This window comes from Cyprinodon variegatus, unplaced genomic scaffold (assembly GCF_000732505.1).
Source record: "Cyprinodon variegatus isolate N-32 unplaced genomic scaffold, C_variegatus-1.0 Scaffold418, whole genome shotgun sequence".
NCBI classification, from domain to species: domain Eukaryota; kingdom Metazoa; phylum Chordata; class Actinopteri; order Cyprinodontiformes; family Cyprinodontidae; genus Cyprinodon; species Cyprinodon variegatus.
The window spans coordinates 642,865-666,032 of record NW_015150871.1 but is presented as its reverse complement, the minus strand read 5'-3'; the positions used below and the strand labels follow the sequence as shown (position 1 = coordinate 666,032).

Sequence of the window (23,168 nt, the reverse complement as noted above, 5' to 3'; positions counted from 1 at the left end):
CCTGTTTAAGATATAAACTCTGTTCAATTGTTTATTTAGTGGTAGGCAAGTCATGTTTATTTATATAGCACATTTCAGGGACCAGACAATTCAAAGTGCTGTATGTGATTTTTGCGGGGTTACTGATGGGATAGAGCAGAGGTCATGGATTAGCGGACCGCCATACGGATCTGGATCCACCTGCTGGCTAATCCGGACCCAACCTGATTTAAAACATTTATAAATTACCGCATGTTGTCTGACGACAGTGTCTAAACGTCACTTGCACCGCTTCTCCAGTTACCCCGAAATCCTACATACTCTGTCACCGCTCCGCCCTGCTGTGCTCCAGACCGCCTGTGCAAAGCAAAGCCTACAGCCTCTGCTGTTCCTCACGTATTGCTGCGCTCCGACTTATTGGTGCAGTTTCTGATGGAGATGAAAAATCTGCTTTCTGGTCTGTTGAAGTACCAATAGTTTGCATCCAATCTTTTAAATAAACGGCATTAGTTTTTTTAAATATATAATAATTATGCTCTAATTTGTTGCTACCGATCTGTTGTTACTATATTTTAGACTTAGACAGATTTATTTTGTCATTTTGTATGCACAAGTGTAATCAAAATGAAATTTAGTTTAGAACAGCTCTCTAGACAGTTTAATTTTTATAAAGTGCAGCCTTGATAAGTTAAGCAGCAGTTGTTGTTGAGCTCCTGCTACTGCCTCCAGCTCCTAGAGCACTCGCTTCTTTTAATTTGACAAACCGGATCTTCTTGCTGCTCTTTTTCCTGTTTGGTGCGATTGTAATAGCAGATCTTGACCCGTCCGGACTGGAGATGACCCTGCACATTTTCAATATGTTAGGCTAAACTTACTGCTGTGAAGCAGGATTCTCCACCATGAACAGAATCAAAAATAATATAGATCCAGGCTCAAAATGAGAACCTCGATACGTGCTTGAGAACAGCTTTGTCTCAATTCAAACCCAGGTTTAAAGCCTTGCAGGGCAGCATAACACCCACTTCTCTCATTAAGCCAGAAAAAAAAAAACTTTTAGTTCAGTTGTTTTATAAAATGTGTGAATCAGGCAATTGTCTATATACCAAACTGAAAGATTTTTGTTTTCTACTTCAAGAAACACTTTAGATTTTAAAATGGAAAAATGTTCTATATTTTTTTATATATATATTTATATATATTATAAAAAAAAATCTATATATTGCATGGATGCATAAAAACCTCATTTTATTTCAGTGTTTAATTCTGTCTAAAGTAAAAGATTATAATAAAAAATGTCTCCGGACCTTTACTGGTTATTTTCTTTATTCGGACCCCGCTGATTTTTAATTGGTGACCCTTGGGATAGATGGTTGGTTATGACTGATATTCTTCTGACTAAATCGTTTACCCATAAGTACTATTTTGGTACTTTGAAGGAAGGTAACTAATGTATTAATACGTGCAAAAGAAGGTCCAGTTAAATAAAAGAACATACTTTTTAAAAGCCAGATTTTTTGTTTATGAAACATCTTTTTTTTTCTAATATAATATTCTGATTTATGGAGACAGTGGATTTCTGGTTTTCATTTCATATTCATAATATTTCATCCTGTTTATTGAATCTATTACAATATACTGTGTAAGTTTTACTTTCTAAGAATGGAAAAGAGTGGAGAAAAATCTTACTTTTTATCAATATTCCAATTTCTTCTCATTTTTTTTATGTACAATTCTTTCTTATTTAAAGCGTTAAATTTAATCTTCACCTGAATGTCTTTCTTACACATATTTGCGGTTTGTTTTCCCCTCAGGAACCTGGTGCCAGTGACTCAGTTGTATGTCAGTGTGGATGCCAGCACCAAGGATAGTCTGAAGAAGATTGATCGGCCGCTTTTCAAGGACTTCTGGCCTCGTTTCCTGGACAGTCTCAAGGCTTTGGGAGAAAAAGTAAGTTCTGCTATTTTGATTTAGGTGTTGCTGGTTGAATCTATATTTTACTTTAATGCCTGAAAACACAAATCCATCCATCCTTCCTTCCTTCCTTCCTTGAAAAAAAAAAAATCATTTTACTTGCATGAACCTTTTTGACTTTGCTGTTTGTTACTTTGTGTTTTACAGCTTATAAAGCTGCAGATAATCAACCTTTAATGTTCCTCAGAATTTATGCTTGCTTGGCATTTGAAAACAATTCAATAGGCTGATAGACTGCCTCCATCAATGAACAATGCCAGTGTAGCAAAATCTTGTTAATTTCTTAAATTTTGGTATGATTTGATTTTATTCGGGCACATTTTAGAACTTTTGTCTGATTTTACATCCTTCTGCAGAGAATATATACTTATATAAAAAAAAAGCTAATCAGATGTCATGCAATGAGGTGCTGACATGTTTCATGTTAGCAAGAATGCTCTGATTAACATTTAACTGAAAAGGTGAGAGAGCCTTAAAATGTTGAATGTTAATTAATCATGTGATGAGAGACCATGGGCTAGATGTAGTTAGAAACCACATTAAAGAGCAGAAACAGATTTGTCGTCCCGTTCTATGTCACATTTTCTTTAAATGACTTTGTTAAAAAGAAGAAATTGTCCAGAGAGCTGTTCCAAACAAAATTTATTTTTGTTTTACACTTCTGTAAACAAAATGACAAATAAATCTGTCTATGTCTACGTCTTCTTCTCTTAATTTACATGAACAATTCTGCAGCATTTTTGATGCTTTTCTTGTATTTTTGAGGAACAGTTTCTTCCTCTCTTATCCTAATTAACCATTCAAACTGTGTTAAGTATCAGAAATCAAGGATTTCATCAACGCGTTTCAGAAGAGCTGGCTGATAATAAATCTGTACCCTCTATGCAAAAATGAAGCTCACTCTGTATAAGTGTATCGGCCCTTTGGCTGACATCTAGGCTTCCTCTCCCTGGATTTGTTTGTGCGAGATTACAGTCCAAATGCAGGAATTAGGTCGATGCTTAATTCCAATAATTGTAACTGCAACAGAAACAGTCTTTTTAAACACTTCCATATTTCCACACACACATAAGAAACCGTTTTGTTTGCGGATCTCCAGTTAGCACTTTAAAAACATTGACTGGTCGCGCGCTCCACACACTCCAGACTCTGTCATTAACTCAGACTCATCCCATGGGTGCTTGGAGGCAGGTGAATAGCTGCTCCTGCTGTCTCCTGCCCCGCAAGCTGACAGGAGACCAACCTTTGAAGACAGGTAGCTGGTTCAGGTTCAGCAGGCTTAGAAAAAAAATAGAATCATAGCTCTGCAACTGTGTAGCTGTAGCTGCAGGTAGTCTAGAGCAATGTCTCATAGGGTAAATCTGATAGTTTGCATATGAAGGGGAGACATAAATATCACCTCTCAGTGTGGAGAAACTATTAAAAGAAATGGGAGTGGACCTGATTATCAAATGCACAAAATAGAAAGAAGATATGAGTGCAGCCCAGGAAAAAAAAGACCTCTTCTCAATGACAAGTCAATCATAGCGGCGGCAGGAAAGAGATGCCAATTTCGTGGTAAGTTAGATATTAGTGACATCATTCCAATTTCTGAGCTGTGTCAGGACTTTTTTTTTTTTAACATGGTAGCTTTGTTTACCATTAATCCCTGACTGGAGCAGCTTCAGTGTATCATCAACCCATCTCATTTTTACTGTTGCAGCAAACAAGGAAAAAAAAAATTAAATAAAGTAAGACAATTCGACAGAAGTCCAGGAGTTTATGGGTGTGTTGGATTTCAGAGGCTGCATATACCAAGTCCAGGTAGACCGGATACTTGGAGGTCCATGAAAATAGGGAGGCCGGAAGAGTTTTGGCTGTGGATTCAAAGAGGTCCAGCCTCCCCCGGCTTTCACCGCCTGTAAGCTCTTTCGCCTAGCAACCGTGACACCTGTCACACAAAGCAGACAAAGAATGGATGTCAAACTTCTACTGTTATTCTGGGTGCTAATTACATTTTAGAGGAGCTTCAGCAGTGGTACCGTTGTCATGAATATCATATTTATAGTCCTCACACTGTAGGGATATTGGAATCTGTGCTTAAATGTCAGCCAAACCCATTTGCAGAGGGACAAATAAAACTTTTAAATAAACCAAACTTCTGCCACATATCGGACACAGTAACCATAAAAAAATATTTTCATTAATTTAGGATGGATCGATTCACATATTGTATTTTATTAAACAATATTCAGCACTGTTCGGCTCCATTTCCCTTTTTCCTCTTAGCACAGAGCAGCCGGCTGCATTTGTCAGCCGCATGATAAGGAGTTTTCCAATCCGAACAGGCTATGGCGCCCTGTTATGACATAATAGGCTGACGAATCTGGCCTTTGGAGGACGCAGCCACTGAATTTGAACTCAGCATATGTCAATTCTGTCAGCTTGCACCAGATCATTGGTCTCAAACCCTTAAGATCCACTGTCCTGTTTGAGATGAATCCCTGCTTCAACACAGCTAAATGAAATGAATGTCTCGTTAACAGACCTTTGCCAAACTTCATGGCATGCTGAATAATTCACTCATTTGAATGAGCTGTGTTTGATCAGGATCCATCTAAGATCTGCAGGACAAAACATCTTGAGGACCAGAGTTGGAGTCTGCTGATCTAGAGCAATCTGTAGTTGGAGAGCTGATGTTTTTAAGCAGCATGTCCATCCTAGGCATTTTCCAGATTGCTTATGTGTGCTGTGAGCTCAGAATAGCTTCTTATGTTAGCTTTGATAAGTCATTTTAATTATGTACCTTTGTATGTATTCAAACAGGCTTGTGTTGAATGATTAGATTATCTGCAGAACAATGCTTTAGTTGAGGCTTTAATTAAGAGCAGCACTAATTCACAGAGGAAAACCGTGTGCATTAATATATTGAATGGGTTTCAGTGTTGTTATAATGTCACTATAATTACACTGTATTTAATTTTACGTGCTCTTATTGACTGGCTTGGACTACTGCTAAGCAATGATAACCAGGATAATCTAATTAAAGATGTGTTGTATTTTGTTTTCTTAACAATGCTCTAAATGTTAGTCTTTATTTTCCATTTTGAAATGGTTGTGTATCATCTCTTTACTTAAAATACATTTATCCTTATAGGATTTTTCGAACGGTGTTTTAATTCCTGAAACATGCTTATCTAACTTCCATTACTGTCATTGGGAGAAATTCAGTGAAGTAAAACTGTACTCTCTGCTGCTAACAGCTTAAATAGCTCCTTGTTTGTCCTTTTCCATGATGGGAGGCTGTATTAAATAGGTTGAAAGGTTTTTAAGCCTCTAACATTCTGAGATGGATTTGCTTAATTTTATTGAGTTTTAAACTTTAACAAACTTTAACAACTGGCCACTTTCTTTAGTGGAGGTTCAGTGTCTCAGTCATGTTTGCTGTAGTCTTAGTAAATCATAGAGGCTTTTATCCTTCACAATGTTGAACCGCTTGCACAAGTTAGGTCTCTCTTAGTGTTCTGCTTAAGGCTAAAGAAAATAAATAGGGATATGGTGAACTACCAAGCAAATAAGTTAAAAAGTAAAACATTGGTTTAATGGTTCCTCAGAGGAGACCCTCACAACACTCTCCTCCTTTTTGTATGCAAGGTTCAGTGAGTAAAATAAGTATTGGAACACCCTGCTATTTTACAAGTCTTCCCACTTAGAAATTACAGAGGGGTCTGAAATTGTCATATATAGGTGCATGTCCACTGTGAGAGACATAATCTAAAAAAAAAAATTAAAAAAATCCAGAAATAACAATATATGATTTTTTTAACTATTTATTTGTATGATACAGCAGCAAATAAGTATTTCAGCACCTGTCTATCAGCTAGAATTCTGACCCTCAAAGACCTGCTAGTCTGCCTTCAAAATATCCACCGCCACTCCATTTATTATCAGTTCACCTGTTTAAGGTCGTTAGCTGCATAAAGACACCTGTCCATCCCATACAATCAGTAAGAATCCAACTGCTAATATGGCTAAGACCAAAGATCAGTCCAAAGACACGAGACAAAATTGTACACTTCCACAAGGCTGGAAAGAGCTACGGGGAAATTGCCAAGCAGCTTGGTGAAACAAGTTCCACTGTTGGAGCAATTATTAGAAAATGGAAGAAGCTTAATATGACCGTCAGTCTCCCTTGGACTGGGGCTGTATTCCAGATCTCACCTGGTGGGGTCTCAGTGGTCCTAAGAAAGGTGAGAAATGAGCACAGAACTACACGGGAGGAGATGGTCAATGACCTGAAAACCTGGGACCCCTGTTTCTAGGGTTACTGTTGGTAATGCACTAAGACCGGCAAATATCAAGGCCCATCTTAAGTTTGCAAATAACCATTAGGATGATCAAGAGGAGTCATGGGAGAAAGTCATGAGGTCAGATGAGACCAAAATAGGACTTTTTGTTTGTAATTCTACTAAATGTGTTTGGAGGAAGAAGAATGATGAGTACCACCCTAAGAACACCATCCCTACTGTGAAGCATGGGAGTGGTAGCATCATGCTTTGGGGTGTTTTCAGCTCATTGGAAAGGGAGACTGCACTGTATTAAGGAGAGGATGACCGGGGTTATGTATTGCAAGGTTTTAGGGAACAACCTCCTTCTCTCAGTTAATGCATTGAAGATGTGTAGAGGCACACAGCACACAGCTTGGAGAACCAAGGAGTGGCTCTGGAAGAAGCATATTTAGGTTCTGGCGTGGCCTAACCAGTGTCCAGACCTAAACCGAACAGATAATCTTTGGAGGGAGCTCAAACTCCATGTTTCTCAGCGATAACCCAGGAACCTGACTGATCCAAAGAAGATCTGTGTGGAGGAATGGGCCAAAATCCCTCCTGTAGTTTGTGCAAACCTGCTGAAAAACTACATGAAACGTTTGACCTCTGGAATTGCAAACAAAGGCTACTGTACCAAATATTAACAAATATTTATCTGCAGCTGTTTCATACAAATTAATAGTTAAAAATATCACATGTTAAGATTTCTGGATTTTTTTTTTTTAACCTTATATGCTAAAATATACAAAGCTGCTTGAATCCATTTGGAGAGAAAATAATGTAGTTTGTTTATTATATTTAGAGAACATATAATTTATGTTAAATGTGGCAAAATGTAATCAGGATTTGTATTTGTGGAAAATGTTACGACATTTCTGTTTACGGTATACTGTTCAATCAGAAAAATAGAAGACATAGTGTATAAAAAAGAAGAGATTTAATCATTTAAGGTTAATACCATTATTTGTGATTCCGTTCTTTTCTTTCACCCTCCAGAAGTAAATATCTAGACCCCAATAAATAAATGTCTAAACCCCAAAGTTTTTTATTTTTTTATTTTGGAGTGTGCTCATCTCCATTCTTTCCCTACCACTCCTCTCTTTGCCTAATTTTCGACAGCCTTTCTTCTTTACTCCACCTGGCCCCCTGCCATTGCTTTGGGAATTGTCAGAGTTGTGGGTCTGTGTCAGATTTGGAATCATGGCAGCTTGAAATATCTCACCTCCCTGCTGCTACTGGCCAATTATCCCCTTCTCTACCAGCCTGAAAGGACCTAATGTTGCAGATAACCTTCCAGTGCAAGGTAGAAATTGGAAGGAAATGAAGGGAGGTTGCGGTCTCCTCTCCTCACTGTTTATAATGCTGGGTAGCAGAGTCAGAGTGGAGACGAATGAGAAGCATCAGCAATTTCTTTTCTTTGGATTAGCCATTTCTCATGATAATTTATTCTCACCATCACGTACTGACTTCTCATATCCCTATTCTTTTGCTTATTCTCCTCTCCATCATGTCACGTATCCAATACCGCCGGTAATGTTTTAAAGTCGTTGCGTGGACGTCAAGCAAAGCCTCTTCATCTCTTTTATTTATTAAGTTTAAAGTAACTCCCTGTGTGATGCAGTTCATGCTTTGTTATTCACAAGAGTTTACCTGAGTGATGACGTAGATGTTTGATGTTTAGATTTGTATAAATCAGGAGCAATAATCGCTGGGTTTTCTAAAACAACCAGCGTAGAAAATCTGTCTTCTAGTTATGAATTAGGTTTTTTTTATAGTGCTGTTTTTTTCTTTACATTTTGGTTCTAGATCTAATAGTTATTATCATCAATAGTTCTATCCTGTCTGTCTTCAAAACTGTTGATTTTGATCATTTTGCTCCTTTTAAATGCGTGATGAATTTTTGTCCACAATTTGGTCATTTTATCTTATTTGTAACCATACGCTACACTAAATATAGTTTTGATCAAGTACAATGTTTGAGCTGAAAGTAAGTACAAATATTGCCCAATAGTCATTGTTTTTTTTCTTTGTTTTTTTTTTTTTGGTTGTTCCTTTTTTTCAACAGTTTTTTGAGACATTTTCCATAGATATTTTTTTAACTCCGTGTTTCCTGTCCCCCACTTAGAGACAGAGGACGGTGTACAGACTGACGCTGGTGAAAGCATGGAATGTGGAGGAGATGCAGGCTTACTCTGAGCTCATTGCTCTGGGACAACCCGACTTTATTGAGGTTAAGGTAAGACTTGTCAAGATTTATGAAATATCTATAGTTAATTATTCATACTCTTTTATGGAGCAATTCTTATTATCTACTTATCTTTGATGTGTTTCTGCATAAATAAACAATTATAGACAGAAAGTTTGGTTGATATACTTTAAAAAAGAACAAATTAAAGCAAATTGTAAGAGATGTCAGATGTCGTTGACATAGTTTTGTGAAAATTAGTACCGGTACATGCATGAATTTATATTCAAGCAAGTATTTTGATCAGGGAAATAATCATTAACTTAATTTAATTTCTGGATTGTGAAACAAGCTGATCGCCCTCATTTATCTCATCAAAACATTTTTAATCAGCACTGCTTTACTTTTATTTAATGAAAAAAACTCATTTACTGTAATTAAATAAAAAAGTGCATCTTTTTGTAGAGAAACCGACTGTTTCAGAGATTGCGGATCAAATTTTTCAGACAAAGTGGAAAACAAGAACTTTTTACATTTTTTCTGTTAAAGATATTTAATTACATTTATAACATTGAACTTTTCATTTTGCCCATTGAATTTTATTTTTGAGCTTCAATTGACAACAATTTATGTTTCTTGTGCAAGACTTTTTGGGAAATGAATTGCCGTTTCCTTTTCTTGAGCCACATAAGGAGCTATTTCCGTTAAAAGTGTTCATTATATGAAATTATTTAAACTGTATGTACTGTAACGTAAAAAAATGCATGCATTTGTAAAGATATATTTATTTATTGCTGATTAGGTTTTTTTGTATATTGTTTGGATTTGTTTGTACAGAAAAAAGGTTTCCTCTTTGTCTTTGCTTCATTGCCTAAAATGTAAAGTCAGATTTGCAGCATTTGTATTCCCTGTTCAAGTTTCTAGTTCTCACCAATCTATATATTTTAACCGGCTTAGTTGAAGTTAAGATGACATTCTTAAATATTATATGAATTTCAATCCTTTTAAAGCCCTTTAAGTGGGAGAAGTCGTAAAAGGAGTGGGCTGTGGACCCTGCTGACCTGAGTGTGGCGATTTGGCGAACATTGTATTATTACAGCTGGAAGTGGCACCTGGTGATAGTTTGAGTTGTGGTTGTCGTAGCAACAAACGAGCAGCAAGTATGTGTTCATTTTTTCAGAAAATCAAGGTCTTGTTCCAGTCAGAATAGAACAATAATCAGAGGAAAAGGTTTGTTGAATTATTTCTCTGTAATAGCCCCTCATTGTTAAAAAGAACAAAAACAAACAAACAAACGACTGAGAATGAGTTTAGGATACAAGGAATACATTTGGAGTTTAATGTTTTGAAGTTTCTCCTTTAGGACATTCATTGTTTTTCATCTTCAGTTATTCAGAGCCAGGATCTTCTATTTAAGTGAGAGCTGGGATTAATTACACCTATTTTAATGCTCAGGTGCAAGTTAGTTGGTCACTTAAGTCTTCATTCATGAATACACTTCATACTTCTAATGTAATGCAGCTGTCATTTATAAAGTTGTGGACAAAAAAAAAACAACAAAAAAAAAACAAAAGAAAAATTGAAAAGCTTCTGAGTGTTCATGAAATACCTGTTCCTAAACAGAAGCAAACACAACACTAACTTCCCACATAGTCTAATTTAGGACACGTTTTGGCTACTTGACAGTGTTTGATTTTTTCCTTGCGGTGGAAGCTTTCATTAACCCAAACAGGGTGTCAGTAAATCAAACTAAAACCTAAAAAGAGCTTATAAAATTTCTACTCAGTTATTTGAAATATTAGAACCACTGATCACATTTTCTTTCTTTTATTTGCGGTAAATATGTTTTAAACTTCTCTGATTTTTGCAAGTTTGCATTTTTCTTTAATGTTTTACTATATAATAACATTGCACAAGAAAATTCAAGATCTGGAAGAGGACCCCTTTCTCTACAGGCAGATCTATTCAGTCTTTTTCTATGTGTGATCTGAGAGAGGTCATGCATGCATTGTAAAAAAAAAATGGATCATGGTCATCTGGATCTTTTTTACACTACCTCATTGAACACATTTGAGAGCTTTGTGCAATATGTGTGTGAATATATTACACTAGAAATGTGGCAAAGCAGGAGAGCACCATGCAGTGTCTACAAAGCTACAATACCACAAACTTATTCAAAAATACTGCATTAAAGACCTGGAGGATTTTTAGACAGATGAAAAGTAGCAGCCAGCAGGAATCACTTCTGGAGTCATTTAACAATCGGCTTAACTTTAAATAATGCATCTTTGTACCTAATCTGTGCTGATAGTGTGAAGCAAAATTTTCTATAAAGTGTAACATATATATATATAAAAAAAGATGTAAATCCCTTAATTGTTCTATAATGGGGGAACTTGTTCTCTTGTGGAGCAGTGGGCTGCCATTGTGCGGCGCCCGGGGAGCAATAAGGGGTTAAGGATCTTGCTCAGGAACCCCGAGTGGAGGCTGTATTGATCGAAGCGGGAATTTTCAATCTTGTCAGAGCACAAACACACTGCTCTAACCTACTAAGCCAACACTTCCCTACATGCCTGTCGAAAGTTTACTACGGCCTATTAAAAAAAATAAACTCTTATTTATATAATAACATTAAAGCAAATAGAGCTCTGCTATCAGAAGATTATCAGGATCAGCATATATTCAAATTCAGGTCTTAGGATTAGATTAGAGGTAAAACAAATAATAAATATAGGTACATCTCTAGTTTACATTTAAGGTGGAAAGTTAAAAGCACTAAAAATTCAACAAGGAAATACATTTATATTAAAAAGAAAGGATGAATTCTGTTTGCATAGTATTAAATATATTATTTACTATAAATCACTGAGAGGAGTGCTAAAAGATCATTTATGTGTAACAAACTTATCTTATTACTCTCAAATTTACAAAACATGTTCCTAAAGTTAATGGGAAAACCTGAGTTGCATACTAAAGGGAGGCGACATCACTTCCTGTCCCTCAGTTCTCTATACAACTTGTGAGTGGTGAAAGTCGTGTGTCAGATATCAAGCTTATGCACAGGAATATGTATACTATAATATGACACACGAAAGTTGAAATATGTTCAACTTTTGCCACTGGTGCATGGCATAAAAAGCAATCATTGATGTTTCATTGACTCTGGCCAATTAGCAGAGGGTTTTGTAGTCTGCAACTACTTGGCTAATTCATTTTAGCTGCGTACATATAATGTAAATGTCCGTCAATCCTGGTATAATTGTCTTAGTCGTCATCCTTGACATCTTGTCTGTGATGGAGGGCTTTTAAAAGGTCAAAATCCAATTTTTAAATTACTGGGAGACAAGCGACCTTAGAACACGGTTTTCAACCTCTGCTGTCTCTGTCGCGTCCTGTCGGGTTTCACAGCAGTGGCGATGACCACCATCTGGCGCTGCCGTTTGGTTGCTCCCTGTGTGTTGAGCCCCTTCTAGAAAGAAATGTGAACATTAAAATGCAACAAATATATTAATATATTTCAATGACACATGCTGTATAATGTCTGTATGTGTAACTTGTCTTCGTTAAAACTTTATTGATGTTAAATACTGAATAAAGAGGAGATCTAAGCCATATTAACAAAATAATAAGTCAGAATTGTAACAGGAAGCAAGAAGCCTGATTCAGTATTTGTAAAGCTGCTTCTCTTCCTTTTAATCTGTTCCTTTGGCTGTTTTTGAGCTTGTCTGGTCTGCCAGCATGGTGCCATAATAAAGCTACAAGATCAAACTGTTATCTGTGCTTTCCTTGTGCCTCAAGTGTGTGTTCTTATTGAGGAACTGGATAGGATATGCAAAGTGGTTGGGGACATTCATTTCTGAGTTGTTATTACATCAGTGTAGCCAAAACTGTATTATCCTTGCAGCTAAAAACACTTTCTTCTTGTAGGGAACAGTTCTTGTTTCCAACCAGATAAATATCTATTGTTAGATGAGCTTTTAATATCAGTTGGGGAGTTTCCATCAGTTTTTTCTGTTTTTTCTGAGGTAATGTGCTTTAAAGGAGGCTACATTCTCAGTCCTGAATATACATTACTATACAAATGTTGTTAATAAACCATTAAATTTTCTTCCATTTTAAAAATATAGTGGGATCATTAATTAAAAGCTTAAATGCATTTCCTCCCTTTGCAACTTGGCTTGTTTTTTTTGTTTTTTTTTTACCCCACTCAGATTTACTGTTCATTCATTGTGTTAATATGTTAGACTTAAAAAATACATTTGTTCCTCACAGTCCCAAAAATTTTGTGAACGACACATTTATTTTAAGCAGTAATATTATATATTTACCAAAAACTAGGAGGATTAGAAAGAAGTTTGAAGAGAATAAAGAAAAAAGATGTGGCAGAAAAACAATTATAATGTAAAAGACAAATGCACTAATTATCAATAGGCTCCAAAAAATATAATAAAGTTATGATTAATCATCAAATAGTGGCTTGTTAGGATAAAAATAATAATTTAATGAGACTCTTCCTCACCGCCTCAGCTGTATCTAAACCCATTGTCCCTCTTGCAGCGTGCCGTGGAATAACATAGCACAGACTATGCTTTAATATTGGGCATAAATCAGAAACATCTGCGACAAGTTCACTGCAACACACTGCTGCGGGAGGATAACCAGCCCTTGAGTTAATGAGCAATGAAAACAACTTAAAGCTTTCAGTTGTAGTAATATATAAAATGGAAAAGCTGTGACCTTTCGTCAGTTAATTGGGGTTCAGTGGGTAGAGTTGTCATGCAGCTGACCACTACAAATCAAATAAACAGTTTTTAGTTTACTTTCTTTCTACACTGATTGTTGTGCACATGAGCAAGGCACCTAACCCGAACTGTCTACCTATAGTCCTGTCTATGCATGGATATGAAGCTTTTTTTTAGCACAGTTCCAAAAATATGGCTCTATTATATCAATGTAAATTGTTTATTTACCCTAACTTGTATATTTGTTGCAGAATTCTCCAATATAGTTGTATATCCTGTTTTCCTAAAGTCATTCTGCCTAAAATCCTTTTAGGGTCGTATTACTGAAAGGGCTCTATAATTTCAATTCTTTTACTGATCAGCAATGTTTACAGAGAATCGGTCTCTACCTTCTAAACCTGTGAAAGCATTTCCTTAAAGTTTGAGTCCAGCTGTTTTACAGATAAATACATTTTTTCCAAGTTAAGAACATTTTACTCCAAGTCTTCCCTGGAGTGGATGTGCCAAGAAACTAATGAATATTCATAACAAGGAAAGGATAAGAAAATTTAACAAAAACTGCTTCTTTGGAAGCAGAAGTCAAGAAAAAGATGTAAGGACAGGTTACAAAAGCAAACCTTAAGCTCTTAAGGAAATAATCAGATTTCAATCTACAATACCTTTGTAGACAGGAGCTCATTGTAAACCCAGTGTCTATCAGATGCTTAGATCCTGTCTCCAAAATTAGAAGTCCAAATCAGTTTTCCTTCACCGTAAAAGGTTAAGGTATTTGTGCTATTCCACAATAGCACTAATCTATTCCATTAAACTCTCACTCAACTTTGCAACCTAAATTTACTGCCAGGGATCTCTTATGATCTGTCCAATGGACATTTGCTCCAGAGCTAATTAAGATGCAATTTTGCAAACCTGAAATGTCTTCCCATCCTATTTTTTAGGTTTTTCTCTGTATATTCAACATACTAACTGAAGTCTGTGGAGTTTCTAAGATCAATTTCTAAGGTATTTTACGGTTACTCTGAGCTTTGCACAGTCTGAATAGCGAATGTATTTTCTGTTAGTTACTGTTAGTCCTGGGATTGTAGATGGGCGTCTAACATTCTGTCATGTGAACATGTTAAATAAATGGATTCATAAATGGATTTCAGCTTTATATTCAGAGATAACTGGCCAACGTGACGTCTTTTCATCTTTGCATCTACACACCTGTATGTTTATATTGAGGTAACTTTATGCTGATTATCAGATTACCAAACCAGTTTGATCAGCAGCTCCTGGCTTCTATTAAATCACTTTAGAACCTGGTAAAAATGAGCTCCTTTATATTACTTGATGATGGATTAAAGTGTAAGTTTTAACTAGTTGTTGCATCATTTTATAGGCTCATTTTGCTCCATATTGAGCCATAGGAAAATGTGTGACTTAATTTGCTCATGCTGGTTAAAATTCTCATTAAATTCTTTTCACAGTATTGTTTTACTACAGTTGCACTAGCAAATCTATATAGTTATATGGTCACACACATTTGAATTTTTTGTTAATGCTTTTGCTGTTACTATCACCTTTTCATGGCAGATTCTAAAACTTGGCAATGAATGGGTTCATTATTTGAAAAACTGATTTATTTCTCTTATTCATTCCTTATTGTTAAGTAGTTCAGTGATGTCAGCCTGTTGTTTTCATTCTTAGATATATGCTTAACACTGACAACGTAGCTGATAGTACCACTCTCTGCAAACCTTTGAGGTGTTTCTTTGTTTACGATGGAACAGCCTGCCAGCTGGTTTATCAAGCATGTTTCACAGTTTGGATTTAGCTGCTTTTCAAATTCAGGTCAACTCCCAAAAGGGTGGATTGAATTTTTTTATTTTTCTGTACATACTGTATATCTGTCATTTTTATTTAATTTTTTTTCATGTAACCAAAGGGAAAAAAATGTGATCTATAAAAAACTAAATCTGAGATTTTAATTTTAAGATATTTCGCCCAGAGATTGAGATTTAATGCATTTCTTTTTGCATATTTGGTGCAATTTATTCTACATCTGATTTCATACCAGTTGCTGTTTTTGGTTGTTTTTTTTTTTCTTATGTGTAGGTCTATTGAGACAAAGCAATTTTGATTTAATATTATATTATCCTGTCAGTGCCTATGAGGCTGCTTTTGTGGTAAAATGGACACATAATCAAAGTAAATGTGTCCAAGTGAACTCATTAAAATGGTGAAAAAGTTTAAAGCATCTCACACTTTACAGCCAGAAGGAGAAAAAACTCTTTTTAGTGATTGTTTGTTACAGGTATATTGTCTGGACATTATAGAAGTAAATATCAAACAAATCCTAAAAGATGATTATGTTTTTCATAACGTCAGTGTGGTTCTCAGTGAATCTCTTTGTCCTTAAGGTGTTTGGTTTATATTAAGATCCTTTTCTACACTGTCAGAATAAACTTTTGCTCTTATTTCTGTCTTTTTCCCCACATAATTATCTTCTCTATTACTCCCTCTTATCTCTCTGACCCTTCCCTTCTCTTCTTCCTTCCTATGAGCAGTATATTACCCAATGGTTAAGAGATAAAAACACTCTGGCCTCCTGAGCTGCAAGCAGGCTATCGACTTCATCATGAGCCCAGTAATTGGTGGATCCCACACTGGACTGGTGACAGTACGGCTGAGCTGCTCAATCACATAATTGACTCTAAAATTAGCTGTCAGCGCTGACTGATGGAAGAAGCTACAATGGTCCCCTTGAAACTCCTTCTGTAGTTAAGGTAGTGGGGACTTTCATTTGTGCTTTTGAGATTTACACATAACATTAAAAATTTATGAAAGTATTTAAAGAAACAAAGTAAGAGGTACAGTAATGGAAACTGTTCCCCTTTGGTTTGCCTTACAATAGTTGAACACAAAGTGGTGAGTAAATTAGGATGTGAAAGGAAAAGGTTTCATGGTCTAAGATAAATTCTTTAATGGATTTTTCTCGACAGTCCTTTGAGTCTGTGGTTATCTCTGTAGCTTGTGGCCCCTATCCAGAATACCTTTTCACTCCACTCCATTTTCTATAAATATGCATGGAAACAGCTCTCTGTGAAGAACCAGATTATAACCAGTACATGACTACCTTTTGGTCATCTGATAGTGTAGGCCAAATTAGGGCTTTCTTTGGTTAAATGGGGTACAATTAGTACTCGAGTTGAGGGGGGATGGCATCCCGCTTATGAAAGATTTTTTTTAAATTATCCCCCTTTTTAAAAGACAGTCCCCTGTGACATCTTTTTTTCTGAATGTGTAAAATTTCTATTATATATTAACAACAGTAATGACAATAATATCGCCCTTTCAACATTTAGCGTGCTGTGGGCTGAAGTGTAGCCTGAGCAAAATAAATAAAATCAAAGAAGTGTCCTACCATGACTATGAAGCTGATCCCCAGTAGGAAAAATGTCCCTGCATTTGTCCCTAACTATGTAGGGTCACTGATAGCCATGCCAGTCCAGGGACTGACTGCAGTTCTACTGTAAGGTGCCTTGGTCAAGGTCAATCACCGGTGTACCTGACATGTAACAACCATACCATGCATATTGCTTTAGGTTAATAGACTATATTAATTAGGCTATACGTACTTCCAAAAAAAAAAATCCATCACCCCTCTTCCTTTTTTTTTTTTTTTTTTTTTTAACACCTAAACTACAGCGTACAGTCTTTATCATAGTATCAGCTATTATGTAGTCATCCTAGTGATACACTGTATTCTCCCTGTGCAATTTAAAATCTAGTCAACTCTTGTCCAGTGTGTGATTTACCATGTCAGCTGAGCACTGCTTCCATTTGCCTTTCACTGATTCCTCCTCTGCTGTAAGAAATGGGTTGAAAGAGGGGGAGTGTGAAAAGATTCAGCCAACAGTGTCAATGTGGCAGAGATAAATTTGGTGCAACGCACACAGGTGTCTGTTGAAGCGTGTTCGGCTTCAGCAATCAATATTTACGATTTCCATTACAGGTAGAAGGAATAGATTATTTGAACATTGAAGTTCTTGAATTCTTTTGCTTCATTGCTTCTATACATGCCATCTATTGATACAAAACACAGACTCCTTCAATTCATCTTAAAAGTAATTTTCAATCTGTTGTTGCCCTCTTCCTGATTCTGCTACTCTATGTGATTTATACCAAGTCCCAGAAGGATTATTTTTATTCAGACGGCCTCCAGGCAAACCTGGTATCTCCAAGGTCTATCATCAATTCTGTACAGTGTTCTTTCCTTTGCCCCCAGCCTGCTGCTTACTGTCTCTTAAAAAAAATACAACCCCCTACTGATGCTGTAGACTTTCCATTTGTTTTAGTATTCTTTACACAGTGGATGCACAAGCAGCCCTTAAGCCACAGATACCAAACAGACCATCCATAGATAGGATACAGTACTATTCGCTCCCTTGGCTTTTTATTGATTTAACATTCCATCCTGCAATTAAATCTGTTTGTTTTTTTTTTTTATCAAAGTTTATGTGATGGATCTGTACAAAATATTCTTAATACGGTGTAGTGGGAAAAAAGTATTCAGCTATTCACCCCAGTTAAATAAAAGGAGATCGATGGGTTTCACTCAGTCGACACTTTTTCTATATCTTTGCAAAGAGAGAAAAGTTCATCATACAGCGCTTTTTGCTTGGTAATCAGCCCTGTTCTGTTTGGGCAGCATTTGTTCCCCTTTACTTACAGTAATGGAAAGTAGTCAGGGTCAAAACAAATTACAGACACTTTGGTTATCATTAAAATATTATGAATGAACCTTGAGAGAGAATCTGGCTTGTTATGGGAAGAAGGCATGTCTTGTCTAAAAACACCCTGACGCAGAGGAATTGTGTGGCCTTGCAGGTGAAACTATGGAGCCCCTAAAGGGACATGGAGGGAAAAAAGAAACTTTTGCGAGATCCCACAATACTTTTGCGAGATCCCGTAATAGTATTGCAAGATTTCTCAAAGCAAAAAAAAATTGCATACTGACATTTTCTCTCTTCATTCGTGTAATGTCGTCTTTTGTGACTTCTCTAGAAATTAAGAACCTCTCCAAATCATCCTCCATGGTTGTAGCTGACACATGGGCGTATTATCTTTCCATAGCAGTACACTTTGCGCCTCCACTGTTGTGTGTCTGTTTTACTTCCGGTTTGCTGAAATGGGAAAACCTTTTGCGACATTTTGCAAAAAGTGTTGCGGGATCTGGCAAAAGTTTATTTTTTCCTCCATGTCCCTTTAGGGGCTCCATATGAAACAGACGGAGTGAAAACTTTTATAGTGAGTCAAATAAGATAAATTAATATATGAAATAAGAGAAACAAAATTTTCCAAACACAGATGGATAGTCATATCAGTGACTGTAGGCTTAAGTTTTACATGAACACCTGAAATGTCAGATAGGGAGCAGCACCACAAGTCATAAGGACCAAGGAGCTCTACTATCAAGTCAAGGACTTAGTAGTTAATAAGTCAGGGCTGGGTTATGAAAATATTTAAATCTGTGATGTTCACTCAGAGAGCCATCCCATCCATCAGCTTCAAATGTAATGCAAATGGTACTAAAACAGACCTGCTTAGAGAAGGCCACTCACCAAAACTCATGGACCACGCAAGGAGGGAATTCCTAATAAAGGCTGCACAGAGAACAGAGACAGCCCTGAAGGCGTGGTGCAGATTTCCACCACGACAACTGGAATGTTTGCCCATTGGACCACATTAAGCCAAACAATCCTTAGAGCTGGATCTATTGAGAATTGGTCAGGAAACTTGGTGTAAACAGTAAGAAGTAATATCCTCAGTTTACCAAAAAAAAAACATGTGGAAAAATCTCTAATTTTATGCAGAAAAGTTCAATGATCAAATAAGACTTAGATTAGATTTTCGGGAGAACACTATGTCTGACACAAACCAAACACTTTCTATCATACCAGGGACAACATCCCCACAAGAAAACATGGTAGTGGCAGGATCATGCTGTTTCATCAGTATGGACCGAATAGCTGGCCCAAATTGAGAGAAATATTAGTTTACAAACAATTTTATTTTTTAACAAACCTGTGTCAGTCTGTCTGGGATATAGATTGACCTTTTAGCAGCGATATGACTCAAATCATATTACTAAAGCAGCATTGAAGTTGTTTAAGGGGAAACATTTAAGTGTGTTGGGAAGGGTAGTTAAAGTACCTCAATCGAATTGCGAGTTTATGGTCAGAACTGAAAATCTGTTGATGGCAAGATATGGCAAGCTTATTAAAACTTTTTCAACCCGCTTCACCTCTAATTGCAAAATCTCTTTCTACAAAGTACTGGTTTTAGAAGGTGGGGTGTCATTTTTTTGCATGTAAGGTTTTAATGTGTATTAATGTACTGTGCGACAAAACAAAACTTTTTTCACTGGTTGTTGTGGGACTGTGTTGAAATAAGCCTTGATAAGATTTATTTTTTTATGTTGTTTTTTAATACCATAACATTTTTATAGTATAATATCAGCTATCTATATGTACATGTATGGGTAAAGCATAATTCAATCCAGAACTGACTCTTTTTTCTACACCATCTCTCGCTCTGTCATCCTCCATGAACTCTTCTATTCTTGTTACAGATTTTACCTTTTCTGCCTGACTGCACTCTGTTTAATCGCCTATAAACCTTTCATCCCAACCCTTCTCCTGTCACCTTTGGCATCTCTCAGGCTTCATCCCTGGATCTGCCCTATTTCCTCCACGATTCTATTCTTCATCTTTTCAATATCTCGTTCCACTGCTTGTTGGATGAAACCCACCTCTGCCTCTCCTGCAAATCATTCCCCTGTCATCTCTCTTCATTGCTCTCTGCTATCAACTCCTGAATCACAACAACCATTCTTAAGCTTAATTCAGATAAAACACACATCTATCTAATCGGCAACAATTCAACCCTCTCTAAAATGAAAAACCTTTCATTGAACATTGATGACTCCTTAATCTCCCATACCTTCAGACAAAGAATCTTAGATTCATCCTTGATAGCATTCCTCTTTTTTCACCTCCGCATTGATAACAAAATTAGATATTTTTATTTCCATTTACGCTCCAAAAACCGTCTCAATATTTCCCTCAGTCTCCTCTCAACTCCTGTCATAACTCATTGATTGGTCACCTCCTGCTTTGAATACAGTGATTATCTTCTCTATGATCTCCTTCAAAAGTGCCCACATCACCACACAGCCTCTCCCTACTTTTGGCCATCCACAACCTTTCCCCTCTTTATTAGTTTAAACCCTCTTGGTCCCTCAGCTCTTTCTGTTCCAGTTGCCTCTCTGTCCTTTCTGTCCACCTCAGCTCTGTGGTGACCAGAACTTTCTCTTCTTCTGCTCCCAGTTCGGGAATTAGCAACTGAAATACTGACTCAATCCTCTATTTAAAATCCAACCTAAAAAAAGACCCTTAAAAAACGGAAAAGCCCCAGAAAAATAAAATTTTTCCGGGGAAAAGCCTGCCCCTTGAGAAGCATGAATGATTGTCTTATAAATAAAAAATCTATTATTTAATACTTTGTTGTTTTGAGTTAAACATTATATGTTGATTAAGCAAAAATATAAAGAATGTGCTGCTAGATAATTTATGTGATGTCAAGCAACATTTCAAAAGTCTGTCCTGGAATTTAATTGAATTTCTCATGATTTAAAACAAAGGCAATATTTTCCGTATCGAGTAAAAAACAACTGTTTCTATGTCTATAGTCACTGAGGTTTTCAATTCACTTCATATTTATACAGTAGTTTGTCCCTTAATTTTAGTATTATTTGTAGCGCTGAAACAATTAATCGGATTAATCATGATTAATCGATTTTTAAAATTACTGTCAACTTGTTTAGTAATAGATTAATCATTAACTGGAGTATAGAGAATCAAACATGCCATTACATGACAGAGCAACCCACTTGGAGCAGTACTTATACCAAAATTGTCAAAAAAATATTAGTGTTGCGTCAATGCCATTTGTTTGGCCCCCATACGATAGCTGATACCCGGCTGTGAAATATTGGCCCATACCGATACAATCTGTTTGAAATTGATGTGTGTTCATATATATATAGAACTGCATACTACTTGGATGTAAAATAATTACCATCATGGCTTTATCAAGCTGCTGCCTACCTTTGTGAAGCAGGAAAAAGACTAATACAAAGTGAATCCAGTAGAACTTGTTATTGCCTACCTGGAATGGGTGACAATAGTTTAATAAACTTTTGGCTCTCAAAATGGTATCAATGCCATATTTGTTGGTACTTGCCGATACCGATACCACCAGTTTAGTGCTGGATTTGGGCCCCGACCGATATTGGTATTAGTGCCACACTAAAAAAATATAGAAACATTTTGCATTATAAGATGAAAGAAAATGCTTTCCTCTGACTATATGCTCTCTCCAGAACTCCTCAAGTGGAAAAGTTTTAGTTTCACTTGGTTTAATTTCGTTAAAAATAAAAAATCTTCTTTAAGGAACCTTTGGCTATCAATTTCTAATCGAACAAATAATCAACAGATTTATCAATTTGCAACATAATCACTATTTAATGGCCTAATTATTTGCTTTTGCTCTAATCTAAAGATTTCAAGTTTACAACACATTGTATTGTGAACTTGAAATGTGCTGTTATCGTTTCCAATGTGTCAAGACCAATGATAACAAAGAAAAAATTATTTCCATATATATTATTTTTCTGTTCAATTTCGTGAAATGTTTAACTTCTTTAAATGTGATCTAACTTTAAATTATGTTGTATCTGCTTGTTTAACACATTTCAAATTTAGCTTAAAACTTTAGCTGCCATTACTTTGTTTTAAGGAAACAGGGGCTGCTTTAACATTAAAGCAGAGCTGTTTTCCTAAACTCAGTTTACTCTGAGGTGCTTTTTATGGTAAACGAAGCTAAACAGAAGCCATGTTTAATACCTTAGCTAACTAAGCAGAAGTATATGCTTTGAGAAACTGTATTTCTACAGATTCTCTGTTTTGAAACCTGATTAAATGAGTTTGATGGAACTATTCTAACTTTAGATTGATTCATTCTAATTTGTATGTTAATTAATTCCTTTTATCGTTCTAAATTTATATTCTGTTCCCACTTGCATTATCGGAATACCGTTGATTAGAAGTCTTTCTCTGTTCTTTATTTATGACCACGTCCTTGTCCTTTTGCAGGGTGTGACGTACTGCGGGGAGAGCTCTGCCAGCAGTCTGACCATGGCCAACGTTCCCTGGCATCAGGAAGTGGTCGCCTTCGTCCAACAGCTGGCTGACATGCTACCTCAGTATGAGATTGCCTGTGAGCATGAGCACTCCAACTGTTTGCTCATTGCACATACTAAGGTAAGAGCTCAGCAGCTGAACCCAATGAAAAAAGCTAACACACAACCTTCAGCAGTAACATACGGCCAGAATGAGTGATGGATTCCACGCTGTGTTCAACAAAGCAGTTTAGAAAACACATTTTTAGGTTTAATTTCTACTTTTTACAAGTTAACATAAAATGTTTTTTTTTTTTATTAGTTTCATTTTCTGAGATGTATTACCTCCACACTCTCCAGAAATGTTCTAATTTCCTCTTTATCCTGGTCTGCTGCAAGAACTAATATTTGTTCAAATCTGTTTGTTCTGCAGAGATACAATAACACCATTTAAAGTCCCTTTTTCAATGCATTTGTTAATAGATTTATAGCACAACTTTTTCTTTGACCTCTCAGAGTTGGTTGGTGCTCAGTTGTATCAAAGGATGATGAACATCATTTTTAAGAGATCTTTCTATAAGGATATAGATTCAGCAGCCTCTGATTTTACTTCTCTGTTGCCTGAATTTCATTTTTATCAACAAATTAATGGAATCTGTATGTAGCCCCTCAAACCTTTTAAATGCCAAAGCACTTTGCTTTTAAAGCATGCTTATTCAACAGTTTCATTAAAATAAATAAATAAATAAATTCGGATT

General features: G+C 36.2%; 1 protein-coding gene across 1 annotated transcript in view; it reads left to right on the top strand.

The window, feature by feature from the left end:
• The window catches only part of tyw1 (tRNA-yW synthesizing protein 1 homolog), a 56,870-nt gene extending 34,240 nt beyond the window's left edge, over positions 1-22,630 (top strand). The window contains exons 13-15 of the mRNA XM_015388263.1: positions 1,791-1,926; positions 8,383-8,493; positions 22,385-22,630. Coding sequence (XP_015243749.1) covers positions 1,791-1,926; positions 8,383-8,493; positions 22,385-22,630 — 493 coding nt within the window. The remainder of the gene's footprint in view (positions 1-1,790; positions 1,927-8,382; positions 8,494-22,384) is intronic.
• Positions 22,631-23,168: the final 538 nt, after the last annotated feature.